The sequence below is a fragment of the Pseudonaja textilis genome, chromosome 3 (assembly GCF_049901715.1).
Source record: "Pseudonaja textilis isolate UNSWEBS1 chromosome 3, rPseTex1.2, whole genome shotgun sequence".
NCBI classification, from domain to species: domain Eukaryota; kingdom Metazoa; phylum Chordata; class Lepidosauria; order Squamata; family Elapidae; genus Pseudonaja; species Pseudonaja textilis.
Window position 1 is genome coordinate 153,054,478 of NC_141992.1, and position 16,372 is coordinate 153,070,849.

The 16,372-nt window shown below is 33.5% G+C and overlaps 1 protein-coding gene across 3 annotated transcripts in view; it reads right to left on the reverse strand.

The window, feature by feature from the left end:
* The window catches only part of SMCHD1 (structural maintenance of chromosomes flexible hinge domain containing 1), an 88,096-nt gene that overhangs the window by 63,866 nt on the left and 7,858 nt on the right, over positions 1-16,372 (reverse strand). For 2 of the 3 annotated variants that reach the window (XR_015743170.1, XM_026699346.2), the window contains exons 3-14: positions 16,157-16,318; positions 14,366-14,448; positions 14,152-14,282; positions 12,242-12,356; positions 11,701-11,820; positions 11,331-11,497; positions 10,876-10,969; positions 8,470-8,665; positions 6,978-7,116; positions 6,708-6,891; positions 5,737-5,931; positions 4,393-4,512 (exon numbers count right to left, since the gene is read on the reverse strand). Coding sequence is in view for 2 of the 3 variants with exons in the window: in XM_026699346.2 (XP_026555131.2) it covers positions 4,393-4,512; positions 5,737-5,931; positions 6,708-6,891; positions 6,978-7,116; positions 8,470-8,665; positions 10,876-10,969; positions 11,331-11,497; positions 11,701-11,820; positions 12,242-12,356; positions 14,152-14,282; positions 14,366-14,448; positions 16,157-16,318 (1,706 nt within the window). In the remaining variant the exon portion in view is untranslated. The remainder of the gene's footprint in view (positions 1-4,392; positions 4,513-5,736; positions 5,932-6,707; positions 6,892-6,977; positions 7,117-8,469; positions 8,666-10,875; positions 10,970-11,330; positions 11,498-11,700; positions 11,821-12,241; positions 12,357-14,151; positions 14,283-14,365; positions 14,449-16,156; positions 16,319-16,372) is intronic. The other variant, XM_087931142.1, reaches the window with a different exon arrangement.

Sequence of the window (16,372 nt, forward strand, 5' to 3'; positions counted from 1 at the left end):
ACCAGGAGATTACAGCACAAGACCCAGGATGTCAAAACAATAGAACTCAGAACGCCATCACACAGCCCATTACCCAGGTTGTTACAACACAGGAGGCTGATAGACACACAGCCAATACCATAGCCACACATGTTCTTAAGAAAAAGCCAGCCAATCTGCAAGCATCAACTCCATCAACTAATCAAGAAATGACAACACAGCCAACGTCCCCACCAGTATTTACAGAGAGGCGGCAGCTCAGATCACGCTTTGCTTGCACAAGCATGAAGCTGAAAACACCAGCCTGAAGATGGCGAGTGGGACCTCGTTGAAACGTCGCCAAGACACTCTCAATCTTACACGGGAAAAGACCCGAACACACCAAGACCTGCATACCTGTACCCGTGTATATAAAGTTATATACACATACATACACATATTCCCTTGTAATTAAGACCACAAAAAGAATTATCCAGAATTATTATGAAAAACTATATAATAAAGAGAAGGTATCAGAAGAAAAAAATAAAACAATACTTGGAGAAAGCTAAATTACCTAAAGTACCTGAAACAGTGAAGATGAATGAAAAGATAACGATGATGGAACTAACGGAGGTGATCAAGACACACAAAAATAATAATAAAACACCTGGACCAGATGGACTACCGGCCGAACTTTATGTCTACAAGATACTTTAGGTTTGCCGATGCTGGAAGTTTATAATGAAGTACTGTTAGAGGCCAAAATACCAAATACATGGATGGAAGCAAATATAACTTTAATACTGAAAGAAGAATCAGATTTAATGCAGATAAAAAATTACAGGCCAATATTGCTACTCAATGCAGATGACAAAATTTATGCTTCAATAATTGCAGAGAGTTTAAAAAGATTCTTGAATGAATTTATACACTCAGACCAAAATGGATTTTTACCTAAAAGGCAAATTAGGAATAATGTGAGAATTATTTTGAACATGTTGGAGTATTATGAAATGCATCCTGAAAAACAAGTGGCATTGATATTCTTAGATACACAGAAAACGTTTGATAATGTAAATTGGCAATGTATGTTATTACAATTAAATATGTGGACTTTGGGGAGAAATTTATTAATGTGATTGAGGCAATATACTCCAAACTGCAAAAGTGATAGTTAATGGGGATGTGACAGAGAATTTTAACATAAGGCATGAGACAAGGATGTCTGCTGTCCTCCCTACTATTTATATTAACGCTGGAAGTATTAAACAAAAATATTAGACAAGACTCAGAAATAAAAAGAATGGAAATAAAAACAGAAGAGTATAAGCTAAAGGCATTTGCAGATGACTTGATATTTATTTTAGAAGAACCACAAAAATCTGGATCCAAGTTAATAAAAATGATAGCAGAGTATGGTGAAGTTGCAGGACTGAAAATGAATAAAGAGAAAACTAAAATACTAGTTAAGAATGATAGAGAAACAAACAAGCAAAAAAAAAAAGAGTTGATGGAAAATCCAACTAACAGCAAGATGCGCAACTATTCAAGAAGATAACTATATGAAACTGTTACAACAAATCAAATTAGATTTGGAGAAATTGAAAAACCTGTAGTTGATAGGAAGGATAGCCACAATAAAAACGAATATCTTGCTGAGATTATTACTCTTATTTCAAACAATCCTGATAAAATTAGAAAAACAATTCTTTGAAGAACTAAATAAAATGATATTAAAATATATCCGGAAAGAGAAAAAAGCAAGAATAAGATTGCAACTGCTTCAAGATACTAAACTTAAAGGGGGCTTTGGGTTGCTAGTTTGGGAGCTATATTACCAGGCCTCTGCACATTTCTGGGTGAAAGAAATGGGTAAATCTGAGACATAAAAGACTATTAACTTTGGAGGAACATAACATCCAACTGGGGTGGCATGCTTTTCTATGGCATGGGAAGAATTAAATACATGTATATTTTCAAAGACACTTGTTAGAAATGCACTATTGTCAGCATGGAGGAAAATTAAAGAATGACATTATATGAAAATACCAGTCTGGGTCTCCATGATGGAGGCACTGATACATCCGAATATGATTAATATGGAAAAAATTGTAAGGTATAAGACATCTTCAATGATAAAGGGAACTTAAATCTAAACAAGAACTGACTAATCAAGGGATTGATTTAGCAAGGTGGCCAAATGTACAAATACAATCAAAATGTGAGAAAGATGCAAGAATGTATGGTTTCTATAAAGAACCAACAGAACTAGACCAGATATTGCTAGGGACAGATGAAAAATTAATTTTAAAAAATATAGATGCTTACTGACTATTAAAATGGAACAAGAGCAAGTGAAAGAAACAATGATAAGGTGGGCTAAAAACTTTGGTTATGCAATAGAATTAGATAAATGGCAGAAATTGTGTGATAGAAATTGTAAACTAACAATGTCAAAAGCCTATAAGGAAAATTTATACAAAATATTTTATAGGTGACTTTTGCCACCAAAGAGGTTGGCAAAGATGTTTGAAAATCTATCAGCTAAATGTTGGAATTTTAATCAGATACCAGATTCATATTATTATATGTGGTGGACATGTCCGAAGGCAAAAAAATATTGGACTAAATACGTACTTGGTTAGAAAAAATGATAAAGCAACATATAGATTTGAAACCAGAAATATTCCTGCTGGGTATACCACCAGAATAATATAATAAAGGGAATACATATTTAGTTTTGCAGTACCAGCAACAAGAATAGTGTTTGCATAACAATAGAAAAATGATGAGATCCTGACAGGTGAAAGCATAATAAAAAAAATATTACTGCAGAATGTGCTGAGATGGATAGATTGACACTTAAGATAAAAGAAAAGGAAGAAACAGAATATTTTTTAACATGGGATTTATTTTTCCAATGGTTAATTAACAGAAACAGAAGTTACAAACTAAACAGAATTTAGAAAGATAGTAAGAATTTGTATTGAAAATTTTGCAAGATGGATAAACTAATTGTATTACTATGCTGTGATTAATATTTATATGTTTATTAAGATTACCAGTATTACTTTGGTTATTGTATCTTTACTTAAAATTAATTGTGCCCAGACAACACACTGCTCAAACAAACATGGAATTTTTATCTTTTTTAAAAGAAAAATGTACCAATAAAACATATATTCAAAAAAACCAAAAACCCCACAATATCAAATACAGCTTAATTTTTAAAATTCTGGTTTATAATCATTTGTAGTAAAAATTATATTCTAAGTCAATTTATTAATGTATTTTCTAATAAATATTTACAGATTAAGAAATTAAGTATTAACTGGTGAGGCATTTTAAAGTACTTCTTTCATTTCACTTACAGCTTGTTTATTATTACTATTTTAATATTGTCTTTTTAAGAATTGACTAAAATAATAAGCAATAAAAAAGCAAAATATTTCTAATGACAAGCACCAAGCACTATTTTGCTCTTAAGTAACATTTTTCTCTTACAGAATAGTTGATCAGTTTTTAAGAAGCTGCTTGTTACCATAGGTATGTAAAGATCAAATATTTTTGAGAAATATTTTGTGAACATTTAATCTACAAACCCTCCTCTCTTCCTTATATTTTTTCAAGTATCTTTTCAAAAGTATTGTTTTCTGAAAAGACTTTGGATCAAGACCTGGCACCAATCTTATTGTAACTAATTCATTATTACATAACACTACTGAATTAAATATTTCCTTGTTTACCGTTTCTTCCACCTGCACTTTCTTCTGTATAGATAGTCCTCAACTTTGATCACAGTTGAGCCCAGAATTAGGGTCATAAGTTGTTGCGGTCATAAGTCGAGGCCCCTACATGACCAGAAGTAATTTTCCAGCCTTTTAATTGCAGTGCTCACATGACTATGAGATACTGCTATAGTTGTATACACTAGCTGGATGCCAAGTGCCTGAATTTTAATCACATGACCACAGAGTGCTCTCACAATTGTAAGTATGCTGCCTCAGTTGTAAGTATGAAGACAGTTGTCAAGGTACTTTTTTAGTGCTGTCCTAATCTCGAGTGATTATTAAATAAGGCAGTTGGTAAGATAAGCAAAGGCTATCTGTAATTTTGACATTCAATACTTGCACCATGCAACTCCATTTTGATTCTGGTGTAGTTTACTATGAAAAGCTGTGGCATTTTAGAATTGGAGTAGATAAATATTTGGTGAATAAGGCTATTGATTCACAGTGGCTAAGTCTTCATAACAGATAAATTTATTTCTTAATATAGTTGCTTGGAAGTGGATAAGTGGAAATCCATGGGAATAGAATGTTGGCTTACATAACACGATTCAGTACATTTCTTATGTTACATATTTTTTCTATTCAGGCTTGAATCAAAGATATAAACGGATTAATTAAAAATTTGAAACTATTTACTTACCAAAGTTATATGAACATCTCCACCAAGACCATAGACAATTCCATCATGTTTTCCAGGTAAAGAAAAATATTGTATGCTGCCATAAAGTGAAGGTTTTTTATTTGATCGTACCGTTTTTACCTAACACATAAACAGCAGTTATTTTTTTACATAAAGATTTAACTTAATCTAAAAATAATTTCTATGTGGTTATAATTTGTAAAATATCTAACATTTTATCATAAATGTAAATAACGAATAAAAAGATTCATCACTATAGTTCTATTATAGCTTTTCAGAAACAATTTTTGACAAAATATTTTCTAATGCAGTTCCTAAGGTCTCCTCTTGGGCGATAATACAAAGCACTGTTTTCTAGGGAGCAACTAGCTTCAATAATAGGGAGTTATACAGTAATTAATTTCTTTGTTTATTCTTTTGTAATGATTAGAATTGATTGTTTCTAAAAAAAAATCAATTTAAAATTATTTTAAGATTTTCTTTCCAGGATTTAAAAGTTTGTGATTTTAAACTTTTAAAACTTTTTTGTAATTTTTTTTAAAGTTTTCTGCACATATATGACTAAAAACATGACCTGTTCTCTACACAAATCCTAAAATCAAATAAAAAGAACTCAGTTGAACAAATGAAACTGAAACAAAAGTTTTGGTTTTAGTACACTTTTAATAATATTTTAATATTTATAGTTTAAAAAAATTTAACTTTTTAAAATTATTATATTAATTATTTTTATTTTATTATATTAAGCCACCCACAGTCAACTTGCAGGGGAGATTTGCAGCATGAAAAAATTAATAATCAAATACAATGAATTAAAAATATTACACTTAAATTGGTAAGTATAGGGCCAACCTCTAGCAATTTTTTTTAGAAGTCTTCCAAGATACCCATGGCAATTTCCAAACTATATATTATAGAAATAGCTACATTGGAACAAATATGCACTTACAAGGATAGCTACTGGGCAATATGCTGGGGAACAAGGTAGAAAGCCAGGCAAATATAATCAGTAACCTCATTATCATGCCTTGAATAAATAGGCGGTTTACATCCACTGTTAAAGCTATTTTATGAATATATAAATGTTGTAATGGCAACAATTTTTTAAAAGCACCAATGATATACTCTCAAAAATCTTACTGATTTTTCCACTAGCTGAAAAAGGAAGCATTATTTCTACCAAACATTATTTCTATGCATGTAGCAAACTTTATCAATTTGAGAAATGATTTAACTAGCGTATTTAATCAACGAAGAGAATATAATTTAATTATATTAGATTGTGTAGTATTCATAGCCCATCAAATATACATTATGCAATCTTTTCAAAAGTAATTAACTTACCAACTGCCCTTTTTTATATATTTTTCCATCCCATTCAATTGCGAAATATTTAGTCCAAAGTGCCGTTGTTCTTTTAGAATCCTTAAAAGTACGTATAAATGTTCCATCAACCTCAAAAAATTTGATTTCTTTATCATACTTTTCATGGCAATTCTTGAGCCATGATGCAAATTGCTTATCATTCATTCTGTATTCCTGTGGAAAGTTGTGTATATATACATATATATATATGTAACATGTATAATTTTTTTCAATTATTGAATGGTTATTGTTGAACAAAGCTTACTCTTCTTGCATTATTCAGAATTGCAGCTTAAATGTAAATAGTTAATAATTTATATCTTTCCCAATGTGTACCTTAAAAGTGATACTTATAATTCTAATCCTATTTTTAAAAGATGGTCAGGACAATAAAATTAAAGAGACAGTGGCATGTTCATTGTCTCTGATTAGGAATTTTGATTTATATTTCCTTGTATCCATACAGGTAGACCTCAACATATGGTAATTTCTTTAGAGACCATTCAGTTACAACAGCACTGAAAAAAGTGACTTATGACTGTTTTTCACACTTGACTATTTGCAGCACCCCCTTTGGTCACATGATGCTTGGTAACTGACTTATATTTATGACGGTTGCAGTGTCCCAGGGATTTGTGATAATCTTTTGCTATCTTCAGACAAGCAAAGTCAATGGGAGAGTCAAATTCATTTTACAACCATAATATTAATAGTTTTGTGTCAAGAATGAGGATAAGTTGATGTATCACTTCCACTATAGTTATAATAATGCTAGGGACCAACAAAAGGTACTTTACCAAGGTCCTCTCAAATCTCAGACTGCCCCCCAAAATGCAATAGATTATATTTTCTTACTATGTAAAAGCACAAACCACAATAAAATTTACAAGATCTAATTATTTGCTAAAGGCGTATACACAGTATTAGAAAACAAATAGATTCAATATCACCTTTCCATTAATCACTTGTGTAAAAACTGTATTTTTATCTTTCAACTTGGATTCCAGATTTATGAAACTCAGTTTGTTCGTGGTGACTTCAAAGCTGCCATCTGTAAATAATACTCCAGATATTCGGTTGTAACATTCAATTGGAACGGACCCTCTCTTTTTGGGCAAAGCACACCATTCAAAGCTTGGGAAAAAAAGATAACATTTAGAAACATAGAAAGAAAAAATATGTATGTATATGTATAAACTTTAGAACTAATTCAATCTTACTCTGCTACAGTTGTATATGGGATTAATCTTCCATTCCAAAAACATTCAAAAATAGCGTTTTCCCCTCTGGCTCTTTTTTCTATTCTACAACATTCCTCTTCTTCATCTTCATCTTCATCTTCATCTTCATCATCTTCATCTGTCAGTTATAAATTTAAAAGTTATTTTCATATCATTGTATGTAGAAATGCAAAACAGAATAGTTTTCCAAATTCTGGAAAAGAAACGCAAACAAGATGCCTACTTAAAATTCTTCTTCAAAAATTGATAATAAAATTGATTTCTAATACAATCAAATGAGAAGTTTACGTATAAGGAGAGTATTGTATAACTGTGCTCAGTTCCTATAATTAAACTGTATATTAGCCAACATTTTGGCTTGAAAAAGCTGGGTACTGTTGCTTTAGAGGCCAATGTATTATCAAGCACGTACTGTACAGCCACCAATAGTTGTGGCTGGCTGCTAAAAACTGCCAAGCTTTCAGGGTCTAAACAAGAAGCACAACCAGATAACTAAGCTTACTTTATTATAAGGTTACATTAACAGAATTTGGCAGACTGAAATTATTTCCCTCCTGGTTTCTTTTTAGTCTCTGGAAAATGTGAAGGATTCCTTCTGAAATGCTTTGCATGCACCTGTGGAATGAACTGCTTTATCAGACCATTATCCTGGCTGCGAGTGTGCTTCCTCATTCTCACATGCCATCACGCTTACTATCACTGGAGTCTTTTTTCTTATTTTTCTTTAAACTTGCAATTTCTCTGGCCAAGAGATCTCTCTAAGAAGTTTGTTACTATCATCAAATTCTTTCTTGATCTGGAAATTTCTCCCCATTCCCTGCTTCTTCACCTACCTGCCCATTCCTTGTTTGAATTCTTAGATTGAAGGTGTATTTATTATATTTAAAGGACAGAAAAATATCTAGACCTAACTAAACTGAGAATGGATGAGCTAGCAGATGAATCACAATCCGTTCTATAAAATTGGTTTGAAATGTAGCTTATTAATCAATGATTCATGGAAAGTTACATAAATAATTTTAATTGTCACCAAACACATAAAAACAATCCTATGTCCCCAACTCCCTATGTATTTATTTATTAAATTTATTTATCACTCATCTTGCTGTCATGAGACTTTGTCATGGGAAACTTACAATCTGACAAAACAATTAAAACTAACTTTAGCTAATTAAATGATAAAAATAATAAGACAATACATTAAAATAACAAAGAAATAGCTAAGATAGTGGCAGGTATGCAATAGAGTGGAGATCAGTGGATTATAGAAGTTAGGATAGCACAATGTATTTTTAATATAGCTCCAATATACCAAAAATTGGTATTCAGAAACTAGCTGTCCTTCAATATAGGCATTTTACAATGCCCTCTAATGCTAGGTAGTGTAATATTTAAAATCATGGGAACATGATCAAATTTATCATATTTGTATGTGAATGATAAATAGCATTTATCCCAAGCAATTACTCACTTGAAAAGGTAGGATAGGTTTCTTTGTCACATAAGAAAGGATGGTAACGTATAATTCCTTCCACTATTCCATTTCCTTCAACAGAAGCTTTGAACTCAAAGCTTTCTGCTGCTGTATTTATATATAACGTCTGCATATCCTTGATTTCTCTAAGATTCACAATCCGAGGTCTCTTCCCCTTTTCAAACAGTGAAACCTAAACAGATAATGAGTGTTAGTTTGTCATTCTATGAATTTTTTGACAAAAGGTGTCATGAATAACAAAACCCAAGGAAGATTAAATTAAATGGCTCAATTTACTTAAAATTTGAATTTTATAACCAATAGTTCAAAGAACTGATAACTCATATACCGTATTTTTCGGTGTATAAGATGGACTCCCCCCCCAAAAAAAAGTGGGTGGAAATGTCTGTGCATCTTATGCAGTGAATGTTGACAAATCCCCGCCCACCTGCCCCCACCCTTTGGCCTCTGCCTCCCAGCAATTGGCCTCTTTGCAGCAAACAGCAAACAGCCTGGACAACTTCAGCACAGCCTGATTTAGCATGAGCAGCTGATTGGATCGGCCTCCTGGCTGTTTCAGGCTGCAGGAATGGCCATAGCCTATCGCTGTGTCCTTGCGCCACATTTTCGGCTTTCGCATCCCATTTTTGGCCTCCCAAGCCCTGTTTTGGGTCTTTGCGCATGCCCCATTTTCAGCCCGTTCTGATCAGTGCCACCTGGAATGGGCTGAAAACAGGGTGCACAGAGGCCGAAAATGGGATGTGGAGGCTGAAAATGGTCTTCAGTTTTCTGGGAGGCCGATCCAACCAATCAGCTGCTCATGCTATATCAGGCTGTGCTGAAGCTTACCAGGCTGTTGCTGTTTGCTGCAAGAAGGCAAATTGCTGGGAGGCAGAGGCAGATTTTTTTTTATTGTTTTCCTCCTCTAAAGCTTATAGTCTGGAGCATCTTGTAGTCCAAAAAATATGGTAAATATGATGATATTAATGAACTGAATCCAAACACGGCACTTACTGAAACACGAGAGTACTACAGGTACAGGTAGTGCTCAACTTACAACCACAATTGGGAATGGAGCTTCTGTTATTAAGTGATGCAGGGGTGGGATTCTACTGGTTCTGTCTGGTTCTATAGAACCCCTTGTTAACTTTCTAAGCAGTTTGGAGAACCGGAAGTTAGAATCAATCTCCTTTTGTTTTTTTTCCACCCTTATTACATTCTTGCCAGTACACCTAGACTTCCTGTCTGCGGAGCTTCTGAGGCTTGACTTTCTTAAAGGGGAAAGTTTGTTTTAAGATTTTTACACTGCTGTTGGGAGGAAATACTTCCCTGGACAATCAGCACTTTGAAGAAATAATTGAGTAATAATGAGAGCTTAAATAACCTCTCTGCTAAAAAGTTTCACTTTATGAGCAAGTGATGGCTGCTTGATAGTTAACACTGTATTTTAACTATTTTCATTTCTCAAGGCGCTCTGGCACCCTGCCTGATTTGTAATTTTGGCTTGCAGGTATTTTTAATCTAATGATTAGTATTTAGGGCAGCTTTTTGCAAGCAAAGAAGCTTTTTGTATTTTTGTACAGGTAATCCTTGATTTACAACAGTTCGTTAAGTGACCATTCAAAGTTACAATGGCACTGAAAAATTGACTTATGACCATTTTTCACACTTATGACCGTTGCAGCATCCCCACTGTCATGAGAGGCCAGGCGAGGAGAAGCGCCCCTTGACATGAGTGATGTCGAGTTGGCCACACCCAACCAGCCACATGACCACGAACTAAGCCACGCCCACAGAACCGGTTGTTAAAAAAACTGAATTCCACCCATGAAGTGATCCGGTCAGAGAGTGGCGCCCAATTTTATTATTGCTATTTGCTAAGACAATCCAGTTTTTTCTTTGTTTGCTGGAAGCCCCTTGAAAACATCGTAAATGGTGAGTACACACCCTAGGACACTGTAACTTTTAAAAATACCTGCTAGTTGCCAAGTGCCAGAATTCTGATCATGGTTGTTAATAGTTAAGTCACTTTTTTCAGTGCCATAACTTTGGTCATTAAATGAATGATCATAAATCGAGAACTTTATATACAATGTTTTCTATCTCTCTTTTCTATCATGACCAGTAAAACATAGTTCATATTTTTTTTAACTGCATTTATTTGGCATCCATTAACCAAAATTCTCAGACCTGGTTACAATAAAAAGAAAATATATTCTAATCATTAATTATTACAATAGGATCCTAAATCAGTGGAGAGATTTTGGAGGGATATATTGGTGACTAGACTATGGAAGAAAAGGATGAAAATGCTCCATTCATCATTAATATTGCTTAAGGTTATATAGAACTAGTAGAACAAGTATATTTCATTGATTTACTTCCAATATCGAGAGATCCTACCTCAATAATTATATTATTGAAAACCTGTTCTTCGTTTTTTGGCAAATCAGTCATGTTTCCTTTTGGTCCATGGATATAGTAATGATATATTTTTCTGTAATCATAAAATTCATTAACCAAACTGTAAATAAATAAACACTGCAGGACTTTTTAACAGGCCACTGAATACTTTAAAGATATAAAACAAAATACAACTTGTATATAGAAGCCAGAAGGATTATATATAAATTCAAGGTTTAATAAAAATATTCCCACTCCATACATGTCAACTGAAAGCAGAACAAAAATAGAATAAAACAAAAACCTTTAGTCTATTATTTAATATTCTAAAATACTATATACTATATAATGCTGTTTCTAGGTTTAAAAGTAGAGGAGTAAATTCTAAGTATGATAAGATATGAGTTACTCATATTACTCAATTACCTGAAAGCTTAGAGACATAAGATACTTACTTTAACTCTCTAATCCAATGGTGAAAATTATCTTTCAAGTATTTTACATGGTCAGGCCGTATTCCAGTAATGACAACAGCAGTAAAACTATCTCTGCCTTCCTCTTCCTTAATAAGCGTGTGCAGAAATCGCTCATCAACATTAACAATGTGGGAAGAATCATATGGCTATTGGAATTTTTTTTTAAAAAAGACATTAAATTAGACAAAGAATGATATTGATTAGTTTTCACTCATTTTGAAATCAGGAAAATGAAAGTTATGGTTTTATAAAATACTTTTGTTTCCTAAATTCTTGAAGGTTGTAAATGTGAAAGGACTGTTTCAAAGGTGGCAATAATCCAATGATTAAAATACTACTATTGTCTTACCTTTCTATTTCTTATATGGCTAGTAAATACAGGTTCTTTGTTTTTTTCTTTCTCTTCAAAATCTTCTTTTGAAAGGACAAGTTCGTGAATATCTTGAAAACCTGCAGGTTTGCTTATCATCTAATAATTTTTAAAAAAATGAAGTTACTTTGGAAGCAATTCTAGCAGTCAACACTCAGATACAGGCAATTTACATCACCAAAACTGCACTGGATGAAGATTATGTACTTTCTCAAATATAACACTCAATGGAAAATAAACCTGGCTTTATAATTCTATTAAATATAAAAACTTAGCAAGGGAAAGACTTACTACCCTATACCTGCAACATAGTTTTCACACAAAGACTGCAGATGTTTTTTCAACACTGTAACTTGACACTGAAATCTTCTTTACCATCCCAAATACAGCTTGGCAAACTTGGTCTTCTACCACAAACAATTGGCCCATTCCCCATTTATTCACAATCTGTTCCTTTGAAGAAGGAATAGGTCAGCCTATTATTAATCCAGGTTAATTAAGCAATATTAAATTTACTTACTCTAACAGACTGTCCAATAAAAAACACAGCTTGTTTACCACCAACCCCAAAATACGATATATCACTGTTTAAGCTGCGAGATACAAATTGAGGCTGTACATATCCTGAATGATCACTGATCCAAAAAACAAATAGAAGAAAAAAATAGAAATTGTTAAGTGTACAGGTACAAAATGAAATTAAAAACAATAATCAATAATAATGCTTTGGGCTGGTTAAAAAGAGTTATATATACATTTTGTGAAATACCTTTTGATATCTAATTATAAAATAATACATATACCATATATTTATAGAAATGTTCAGGAACACCACAGTACTTTATGGAAACTACAAATGGAGAAATACATTTCTTTTTTAGCCTAAGGAGACACACTGTTTATAGGCTCTGCCCAAAGCTGATAAAGGAAATGACTGATGATGTAATCGGAGTGAGCTGACAATTTTAGACTTTCTGTTTTGGGGACAGTTTATTGGCAAAATGGGTGCTTTAACATATTCATTTTGTCCCGTAACCTCTCATGAGAAAAAGTAACCAAATCTGATTTTGTTAGGGATAAAACTTAAATCACACATTTGTCCCTCAAAACTCTGCAACTCTTCACCTGAACAATGTCTGGGCAAAAAATGTTGGTCCTTCTCATTGGTGGAGCCCTATGGATCACTAATAGAGTGCCAGGGAACCATATGCAACTTGCATGCACTGATTGCCCATCTATGTCCTACAGCATTTTACAGGACTGAAACAACGAGAAATATGAAAATACAGTAGAACCTTGGATCACGACCATAATAGGTTCCAGGACTTTGGCAGCAACCCGATTTGGTCATGATCTGAAGCACAACCGTCTGCACATGTGCGGACAAACAAAAAACAAAACAACAAATGGTGCCGAAGGGGAAATCAGCGCAGAAAAGAAATCTTTCCGCACCGATTTTGTTCGCCACCAAATTTTTGAATCGTGACCCGATTCAAAAATCGGGTGGATTTTTGGGTTGTCATCCAATTTGGGTGCGAAGAGAAGTGTTCCAGACCCAAGATTCCACTGAATCTCTATATTTGCAAGTTAGGAGATGCCCAGAAATCAATGTGCAATTGATTAAAAGTAGAAGATAAACTCTGAAATATCAAAATGTATTTGAACTTTTATTTGTATTTCTGAGTATTTAGAAATAACAGAAAGAGCTGGATCACAGAAAAGAGTTAGTAGGCTTTGTTGCATTATGTTGTATAGAAGAGTGGAAGGACCAGGGGCAGAGTTAAAAGGGGAATCAACCTAGAATCCCTATGTACCCACAAGTGGACTAAGTCCAACTCCCTCCCTTGAATTCTGTAGACCCTTATCTAATTCATTACCTGAGAAGATACCTGCACATAGGCTGTGTAGCAATAAATCAGTTTAATTTGATCATGAGTACCTGGTTATTTGCACCTGATATTCTGAGACCATACCTGAACTAAAAATTAAACTAATGCACAATTAGCTGGGATATATTTCATGGATATTTATTTTTTATGTTATTTATTAAATTTGGTTGCTGCCCATCCCACCACAAGCTAACTCTAGGCAGCTTACAATGTTAAAAAGAATGAACCAATATGAAAAAATGAACATAATAAAAATAAAACACTATAAAATACAAATTATCCACTATAACTAAAAGATGGGGAGGAAGGGTTTTATTATGCCTCAATAAATATTTAGAGACTGCATCAATAGATATACTTACAATTTCTTGCCACAAGAAGTGTTGTGCATTGAGTCATATATAACATTGCATACATTTTCCCTTACAATAACTGTCTAGCACATTGGGATAATGAACATTTCTTGTCCATTATTCCAAAATGCTAGACAAAATGCATACATTTAATACTTAAACATAAATTGACATCAGAATGTCCCAACCTTTCTATATTGTCTTGTTTTATAAACTTAGACAATCGATACACAGCCCAGTTGTTTAGTTGTTTAGAAGTCATGCCTCTTCCATTATCTATCACAACAACAGCTGGTTTTCCTTTGGTATCATCAAATAACTGTTATAGAAAAAAAACAGGATATCAAAATACAAAAATAAAATCTGTCTATAAAACATTTTAAATATTATTTGATATCTCACCAGTTTTAAGCGTATGTACCGATCTCCAGAATTTTGAGAAGTAGCTGATAAAGAGTTATCAATCAATTCTGCAAGTGCATATGCTAAATAAAAAGAAAATTTTCTAAGAATTATCATTACTGAAAAGAAATTATAATTTCTTTAAAAGTTACACAAATGCCAAGTTCATGCTTATAGACCACCTTTTTGGAATTAAATTGCAAACACTGTACATGCTGCATTTTAGTATTGTTAACAGTACAGTGGTGGGATTCAAACTTTTTTTACTACCAGTTCTGTGGGCATGGCTTGGTGGGTGTGGCAGGAGAAGGATACTGTAAAATCTCCACTCAGAGGTAGTATTTGCCGGTTCTCCGAACCACTCAAAATTTCCGCTACTGGTTCTCTAGAACTGGTCAGAACCTGATGAATACCACCTTTGTTGCAGTGTATCACAACACTTTTATTTATAACTCTGTAACTTATGAGTTAGAAAATACTCAAGTTACAATCCCTTTGGGGGGCTCTGTTTATTTTGGCAAATCATTGTATTAGTCAACATGATCTAACAAAAGTAATAGTACATTTGCATCCTTAGTTCAATATGTCCCAGGAATAATTTCTTCTTCACTTTACTTTTCATATTACAGTAGAACTTCTGGTTACAACCATAATTCGTTCAATAACTTTGGTCGCAACCCGATTTGGTCGTGACCCAAACCTAATTTTGAAAATTTGGCGCTTTAAAAAAATTGGCGTGGAAGAAGAAATTGGCTGCGAAAAAAAATGTGATTTTTTTGGCTGGAACCCGATTTGGTCATGGTCAGAAGAGTGGACCAGAGGTTCTACTCTACTGTACTGGATAGATAAAAGAATTGGAAGATGAATATAATCAAAGTCAAATGGAAGATTCTAGTATATCTTATGGTGTTTCTTAAGAATCGGATTTCATTCTTGAAATTTCTCTCTTTCGAAAAGAGTAGAAGAATGGCAAGATTGATGTCAGCCATCCCAGGTGAGCCAAACAGGAAAGAAGACTAGATAAACTGATTCTATTTTGTTGTAAGGGTTCATTCAGGGGTGGGATTCTACTGGTTTGGACCGATTCTATAGAACTGGTTGTTATGATTCTGTGCAGTTCGGAAAACCGGCAAATCGTGCCCCTGGCTAGCAACAGATCATGGGAATTCAAGCCAAAATTAGTGCAAAAGATTTAAAGATTTTCCTCACCCCAAACTTTTAATTCCCTGATTGAAAATAGATGACGAATGAACTAGAAGTGAAACAGACCTGAAATAAATCAAACTGAAGTTTAAAAAATCGCAAACTGCAGGGCATGTCAAGCTTAGTAACCCAGTTGATAAGGATGGTCTAGCAAGAGAGCTTAACTATACTGAGAATAGAAAGAAAGAAATCTGTTCTTTTACAGAAAAATAAAAAGAAAAGCTTCCATTCTATCTGCTTTTTTAAAGGATATTTAAAACAACAGAACTTGATTAAACAATCCAAGCACAATCAATGAGTTGACTTCCAGATATTCTCCACCTCTTTTAACAACCCCATAATCTCTTGCGGGTGCAGTCTGTGCAACTGAATGGATCAAGCAGAGTGTTTACTGGCAAGATCTCCTTCCTGTTGTCAATGTGGAGTTTTTTTCAGCAAATATGTTCTCATTGTGCCCAAAAAGGGGGACCTGCCTCTACCTAGGATCGAACTCACAGACTCACAGCCATTCTGAGGTGAGAGCTCCATCTCTAGGCTACCGCATCACTCATGGACTTCCAGATATACTGTTAATATTTAAATACTTACGAAGAGGATTTTGGTTTCTGCTGGCATAGTATTCATACATTCCACTTTTCAGAAGTGTGTCATAATGTGGAAAAAACTCAATGCGTTCCCTTATTGCTGAAGTGAGCGACTGATTAAGTCTTTGTAGCAAGTAGAGAGTCATCTTGTCTTTAACAATTTGACCTACAAGATACATATGGAACTTTAAATAAGGAAAATTTCATTACTAAAATGTAC